Source organism: Saimiri boliviensis, chromosome 11 (assembly GCF_048565385.1).
Source record: "Saimiri boliviensis isolate mSaiBol1 chromosome 11, mSaiBol1.pri, whole genome shotgun sequence".
In the NCBI taxonomy this organism is placed as follows: Eukaryota; Metazoa; Chordata; class Mammalia; order Primates; family Cebidae; genus Saimiri; species Saimiri boliviensis.
Genome location: NC_133459.1, coordinates 15,551,135 through 15,558,974, shown reverse-complemented (window position 1 = coordinate 15,558,974; position 7,840 = coordinate 15,551,135). Strand labels below are relative to the sequence as shown.

At 54.9% G+C, this 7,840-nt stretch overlaps 1 protein-coding gene across 1 annotated transcript in view; it reads left to right on the top strand.

The window, feature by feature from the left end:
• Positions 1-216: 216 nt before the first annotated feature.
• The window catches only part of PADI2 (peptidyl arginine deiminase 2), a 53,957-nt gene continuing 46,333 nt past the window's right edge, over positions 217-7,840 (top strand). The window contains exon 1 of the mRNA XM_003934959.4: positions 217-410. Within this exon, the coding sequence (XP_003935008.2) occupies positions 319-410 (92 nt within the window). The 5' untranslated portion in view covers positions 217-318. The remainder of the gene's footprint in view (positions 411-7,840) is intronic.

Sequence of the window (7,840 nt, the reverse complement as noted above, 5' to 3'; positions counted from 1 at the left end):
GCCCACCCTAGGTTTGCTGAATGTGCGAATGAGCAAACCAACCACGGAAAGCACCAAACTGGCTTTGAGGACTTCACCGCGACCGCGGGGGGGGGGGGGGGGGGCGGGACGAGTTGGGGGCGGGACCACACTTGACGAGCAGGCCCACAGCCCACTGAGAGAGGACTGAGGCGGGCCGCCACGCCCACGCCCCACCCACCGGCTCTCGGATAAGGCCGCGCGCGGGGCTGTGGGACGCAGGCTGCTGGAGAAGGCGCACCTGCTGCAGGTGCCCCCGGCGGCCCCGGACCAGCGAGCGCGGGCACTGCGGCGGGGAGGATGCTGCGCGAGCGGACCGTGCGGCTGCAGTACGGGAGCCGCGTGGAGGCGGTGTACGTGCTGGGCACCTACCTTTGGACCGATGTCTACAGGTGAGCCGGCCCACGGTGGCGCCCGGGCCGAGATCTCGCGCCCAGAAATCCTGAGATGCGCTCAGACTTGGGGATGTGGACAGCCTTTCTCCAGCCCGAGTCGTCCCTCATCCCGAAGCCCCCGGGCCCAGAAAGCCTAAGAACCTCATCCAGAAACCTGCCAAGCCCCGAACCTCTTGTCCACCTTCCTGAAACCCTGAGACTCTCCCAGACCCCCTAACACAGCCTCAGCCCCACCTCCCTCACGACCCCTTTCGCAGACCCTCCCCTTCACCCGTGACGCCCCGTCTGGCCCTCTCCAGTTCTCCTCCCGGGGACCTCCCACCCCTTCAGCTTCCCCGCCGCCCTCTCCCCTTTCACTTCCCCTCTGCACGTCCCTTCCTCTCGACCCACCTCAGCCCAGCCCCTCTCTTGCTTCCCACTCCCAGCTCGGTGGAGCTCCCGCAGAGACTTGCCGGGGACTGGGGCAGGGCCCAAAGGGAGCTGCCCTGAGGCGGAATCTGGGCCTGGAGGTTGCTCAGGTTCCGATTTCGCCCTGTGGGGGCTGCTGGTGGTTGCTTGTCCCCAGGCACTGGCCCTGAGCTCCGTGTCCCCAGATGCCTTTCCCTCACTTCATTCTGAGACCACAGAGGGACCATATTCCACCGAGCTGACGACAGGGACTTGGGGTGTACAGTGGCGTACTTTGTTGGAAGAGGGACCCTGATTTAGAATTCTGCTCCCTCCCCTTCTCTCTGTCCAAGAACTTGGTTGAGTGCGGGATTTCTGAGACAGCTGGAAGTAGGATAGGGCCCTACCACTCCCCGCAAATCCCAGCAAGCAGCTGAGTCCAATGATCTGCCTCCCTGAGTACATGGGATGGGGCCTCGGAAAGGTGTTGCTGGTGTAAATGAAGGGGTGGGGCCATGCTGGGGTTTGATCCGCACCCTCCATTCCAAGCATTTAAAACGCCCCCCATTGCTAGGGTTGGAGGGGTGAGTGCTGGGGACCGAGGGCAGGCAGGACTCTGAGGTGGGACCCTGTGCTGACACCACGTGGGCCCCCTGACCTCTCTGCCTTAAACGGAACTCACACGGAGGTACCATCGTGGTTTACTGCTCCCAAATCATCCTGACACCTGGAGCACCCTGCCTCTCCCAGGCCCCCGCCGACCCGTCATGTGTCTCCCCACACAGCCCTGGCAGCCCTCCCACCTGCCCGGCCAGTCTCCTGCCACCTCTGCAGAGGCACTGGCCATGCTGATACCACCAAGACCCAGGACCAGGGACTCACTCCAGGCCTCCGCCCCTGGCCTCAACCTCTGCCTCCCCCATGTAAACCTTAGAGGTGGACTGGGTGGTCTCTGAGGACAAGACAGCAGTTGGGGATGGTCCAGGCACCAGTGAGCTGGAAGAGCTCCCCTGCCTTCCCCACCCCCAGCACTGGACTGGGCGCCGCTAGGGAGTCTGGCATGGAGCCAGACTGCGCAGGTCTTTAAGCCTCAGCTGTCACCATACCCACCTGATTATTTGCTGGGGCATGGTTGGTGCAGCCTGAAAGGCTGGCAAGATGCCCCCAGTCAGGGGTGGGGAGCAAAGGAGGGGTCCTGCTCAGGCCCCTGCCCTCACTCTATTCAGGCAGAGGCCCGGCAGGGGTGGGGGCAGAAAGTGGGGCAGATGTGGTCTCAGGCTCCCTCCAGCAGGGGGCAGCAGTGTGACCATCCCCCTTGTTCTTTCTCAACAACCGTAAAGACCCTCACCGCCACCATCACTTAAGATTCTCCACCACCATTGAGAGGGGCAGAGCGCTCCAGACCAGTACTGTCCAAAAAAGTCCAATGTGAGCCACAATAAAGCCACATTTGCATTTTAAATGTTCTAATAGTCCACGTTTTTTTAGAAGTTTAAAAAGGCATAATTTTAATCATTTATTTTGTTTAACCCAATATTTTAAAATATTACTATTTCAACATGCAATCAATATAAAAATTATTAATGAAATGGTTTACATTCTTTTATTTTTCATGCTAAGTCTTTGTAATCCAGTGCACTTTTTTTTTTTTTTTTTTCTTGAGGCAGAGTCTTGCTCTGTCACCCAGGCTGTAGCGCAGTAGTGTGATCTCAGCTCACTGCAACCCACTGCAATCTCTGCCTCCCAGGTTCAAGTGAGTCTCATGCCTCAGTCTCCTAAGCAGCTGGGACAACAGGTGCCTGCCACCACATCCGGCTAATTTTTGTATTTTTAGTAGACACAGCATTTCACCGTGTTGGCCAGGCTGGTCTCAAACTCCTGGCCTCAAGTGATCCACCCACCTCGGCCTCCTAAAGTGCTGGGATTATAGGCATGAGCCACCACGCCTGGCCTTCCGGTGCACATTTTACACTTCAGCACATATCAGCGTAGACTGAGCACATCTCAGGTGCTCACTGGCCACCATGCTGGCAGCCACTGTCCTGGACAGCACAGGCCTGGTGCAGAGTGCTCAGTGTCAGTACTGTTGCATTTGGGGCTCAACATTTCTTTGTCGCAGTGGGATATTTAGTGGCATCTCTGACCTCTGTCCCCTAGATGACAGTAGCAACCCCTAAACTGTGAAGACCAAAAATGTCTCCAGACAGTGCCAGCAGTCCCCTGGCATGGGGTGTGGGGGCAAAATCACAGCCAGTTGAGACTCACTGGTCCCGTGGAAGGAAGCCACTCCCAGGACTAAGGAGCTTGAGTTGGTACTGCTTTGTTACTCGAATTATGTAGTCATGAGAGCAGCTGTCAGCACTGATAACAGGAGGAGGGACTAGTGGGCACGTATGGACTGAACCCACCACCTCCTTTCTTCCTCACCGTAGACTCTGATCATCCCATTTTACAGATGAGGAAGGTAAGGCTCAGAGAGATGAAGCCATTTGTCCAGTGCCACACGGGACTCAGGTCCAGGTCTGCCTGCCTCAGAACTCATGCTCTTATCCGCCACTCTGTCCTATGTGACCCTAAAACCGGCAGGTTGAACTGGACAACCCTCTCAGTCTCTTCCACCCTGGCCATGAGCCCGCTGTCCCCAGAGACTTCACCAACTCCCATTTGGCCTTCCACGTTTCCCTGAGTCCTTTGCATCCCAGACACAGGTCTTGGCTCAAGACTCCAAGGGATGCCCCCGGAGCCTCCAAGTAGACCCCAAGGCACAGGCCCGGAGGATGCTGGGCCCAGTTTATTAGGGAGTGGCATCCTGACCCTCACTCCTTCTGAGTCGCAAAGGTGAGTGAACCGGCCTCAGCACCCACTCCCTTCCCCAAGGGCTCTCCCAGCCCCATTCCTCAATAGACCTTGTGGTCCTGGCAGGCACTGCCCTACCAGCTTCACACAGGCTGTGTGACCTTGAGCAAATCACTTTACTTCTCTGAGCCTCCACTGACCCAAATGAGGATTGATCAGAGAACACGAGGAAGGACCTTGTGTCCAGTAGAAATTGTACACTCAGGTTCATAACACAGTTATGAACAATCGACCACTTTGCTGCCCCATGAGAGGTCATCCAGGCCACCATGGGCAGGGGTGCTCTGGGCCACCCACGCTCTCCCAGCATAACTGGCTCCTTTGAGGATGGATGCCTTGACCAAGCCGCATTCTGACTGCTGGTCTCCAGCAAGCAATGAATACCTACACAGAAAGAAGGAAGTAGTGTGTTTCTTAGAGACTGTACTTTGCGATTGTTGTTAAAGATACTCACTGTTTCCTTCTGCTCTTCCCAAATACACTCATCTTAGTCTTGGCACAGGTGCGCCTGGCCCACACACCCTCCTCTGGTGGTGCCTTTAGCTGATAGCCACTTCTTCAGGGGGGCTGGCCTTGGTCCCCATCTGATTTGGGCTTGAAGTTGGAGGGGGCACAGAAGGAGTCCCTAGATTGGTTCCATCCTGGCCTACATCTCATGAACACTGGAGGCATGACACTCCCAGAGTCTGGAAGGATTAGAGAGAGGGCACCCCCGGAGTACAGTAGGTAGCAGGGTGGTCACCCTCTGCCCACAAGCTGGGCCTCGGGAATGGCTTCTTCTCTCCCTCCGTCGGCTTAGGCTTCTGTCAGAGAGTGAGAGTTCTCGAGAAGGCGGGGTCTTCCTTTCCTCCCTGGTGGACAGAGGCTAGGATCCAGATCCTGAGGCCTGCAGGAGCTTCAGGACACTGAGATGGCACAAACACTGTCCCTTTGCCTGTGCAAAGCAGTCTCCTGGTTCCATCTGCGTCCGTGAGGTGGAGGTGGGAGGCAGCCCTTCCCTGGGATTCCCCAAGGCAGAGGCTGACCAGCCATTGTCCCAGCAGAATATAGAAAGAGGATAAATGTCAGCCAGTAATATCAGGTCAATAATAATAATTTGCCCATAACTCCCTGGCAGAAGGTGAGAGGGCGACATCAGGCAGGCGCTCCTAGACTTTGGCGCAAACTCACTCCCAGACTGTGTCTCTTGGTTGGTGTGAGGGCTAGAGATGTGCTTGCTTTTTTTTTTAAAGAGGTTTCACCATGTTGGTCAGGCTGGTCTTGAACTCCCGACCTTAGGTGTTCTACCCGCCTTGGCTTCCAAAGTGCTTGGATTACAGGCGTGAGCCACCGCACCCAGCCTATACTTGCTTTTTTTAAAAGTGTCATTAGACCAGGAGGGTCTGACAGTGTTGGGGGCCTGGGGTGCCGTGCACTCCCCTCCCCATAGTGCACCAGGCCCCACCTCACTGACCTCTCCTAGCAATTCCCCAGCACTCCATTCTGGCCACACTGGCTTTGTGGATGCCGTTAGCCCTTGGCTGCGCCTATCTCGTTCCCTCTGTAGGGCCTTTGCACTTACTGTCCCTCTGCCTGGAACACCATCCCCCAGATCCCCACAAACCTGACTCATTAGTCAAGTCTCATCTCCAATGTCACCTCCTCCAGGCAACTTTCTTTGAGTACCCCATGTCGTGGTGCCCTACCCTGATTCTCGAGAACTCTGTCTCATCACATTTTTTTCTTTGCACATCTTCTCATTGTTTCTCAATATTACTAGTTTACATTTATTGAACACTTATTTTGTGCCTGGCAGCCTTCTCAACACTTTGCAAGCTCATCTCACGGGCATGTAATAACTTACGTATTTAAACCTCGCAATAACTTTATGAGTTAGGTCCAATTGTTGCCCCCCTTTTTGCAGTTGGGGAAACTAAAGGAAGGAATGTTTGTCCAGGAAGGCACAGCCAGTAAACTGTGGGGTGCAGAGCCCAGGCCGCTGCCTACTCTGCCGGGCCGCCCTCCTGGCACTTGTGTTTCAGTGGTCCTTGTTCGTGGTCCTCCCTGGAGTCGCTGAACAGTTCCCTGGATGGATGGATGGATGGAGGGATCTATCAATCGATGGATGGATGAATGAATGAATGTGGCCTGTGATGCTGGTGGACTGGCCTGTCATAGGGCTGAGCTCCCCACCCTCAACCTCAAGGGACAGACACTGTTGGATGGGCCTGTGGAAGGTCAAGGGCACGTGGCCAAGCTTGGCCCGAGCAGTGCTGGCTCCTGAAAGAATGACGGTGGGAGGAATTCAGGCCAGGTCAGGTGGTTCATAAATCAGAACAGCACCCAGAGCCCTCAACCCCAAACAGGAGGCCTTGCCAGGAGTCGCTCCAGGGCTCTGATTTCAGGCTAGTTCCCTGGCATTGGAAGTGTTCTAAGGAGGACCAGGCCCACAGTCCCCTGCATAGCTGGGGTCCCTGACACCTTCACTTATTGACTGCAGGGCCCTGAGTTGGGATGGGAGCCCAGTGGCAGGGGCTCACCCCAGACCCTACTCCTAGCTGGCCAGACACATCTGCCACGCTTTGGAGGAGGCAGTTTTCGAAGGCTGCTCTCTCCCGCCCAGCCACGCCAGACCTTGCACCCAGGGATGTCGATGGGCCCAGGCCTGCTTCTCTCTGTCATCTACCCAAGGGCCCAGGACAGGAAGCCAGTCTTTGGTGTCCCTTCTCTGAGTCTCAGAATCCCACCTGTGAAATAAGTAGGGGGCTCTCATTCGGTCCTCTCCAGAGCCAGGCCTGACCCTCCCCTCTGCCCCGCACCAGGCACACCTACCTGAGGAACCTCAGGGAAGGCTCCAGCCTTCAAATTCCCTCCCAGGGATGGGGCAACCAGGCCCAAGCCTCAGAGAGCTTGCGTTGCGCTTACACTCAGCCATTACTGTCCCTGAGACTTGAAGCAGGTGCTTGCCTTCTAGGGCCCTCAATGTGCTCATCTGTAAATGAGCACATTGGTAATTGGGCCTTATGGGTTATAGAAAGAATAGACTGAGATCTTGTGAGGCACAGGCTTGGTACAGTGCCTGAGACGTAATAATTATCAGTTCCCTGGTGCTCTAGTGGTTAGAAAAATAATAATAATAATAGCAAATACTCAGTAAATTGTTATGTATTAGTACTGAGTTTATTATGAAAACAGATAACAATGAGACATGATCCCCGTGCTCAAAGAATTCATAGCACTTATAGGAGAGAAATGTTGAACTGCATTTATTTTATTTATTTATTTACTTATTTATTTATTTATTTATTGAGAGAGAGTCTCACTGACTCTGTCACCCAAGCTGGAGTGCAATGGTGCAATCTCGGCTCACTGCAACCTCTGCCTACCAGGTTCAAGCGATCCTCCTGCCTCAGCCTCCTGAGTAGCTGAAACAACAGGTACCCGCCACCATGCCCAGCTAATTTTTTATATTTTTAGTAGACAGGGTTTCACCATGCTGGCCAGAATGGTCTCGATCTCTTGACCTCATAATCCACCCACCTCAACCTCCCAAAGTGCTGCGATTACAAGCGTGAGCCACCGTGCCCGGCCAGAACTGCATTTATCAAGTGTTGTTTGAGACACCAATAAACGGAGGGAGAGTTTTTTTTTTTTTTTTTTTTTTTGACTGATGAGATCAGGGATGACTTCCTGGAAGAGGTGGCAACTGAGCTGGGTCTTGAAGGCTGGACTGGGGATTCAGAGTGAGACCAAGAATGTGCCACTCAGGGGCAGATATCGCTGGCAGGAAAGTTGGGGCACACAGAGACAGAAAAGGCATAGCTTCAGTGGCCTGAAGTGTAAGGCTAGAGGGTCAGGGAGCGATAACCGGGCCTTGAATGCATTGTTCAGGCATTGGACTGTGTTCTGTGAGTAGCAGGGAGTCACTGAAGGTTTCTGAGGAGAGGAGTAGCTATAGATCAGATTGTTTCTTCCCTGAGGAGAGGTCCAGGACAGCTGGATGCTCCAGGTGGTGAAGGAGGCTGGCTGAAGACAGACGTCATGGTTTGCCTCCCCTGATCCCGTTCAGGGCAGCTGCCCACCCGCAGGGCTCCAGCCACCAGCATGCCGAGCACCAGGTGTGAGGTCTGGACTGGGGTCATCCTGTCTCCGGTCCTTGCCTGCCTCTCGTTTGCCGTGGGGTTGCATGCCAGGCTGGCACCCAT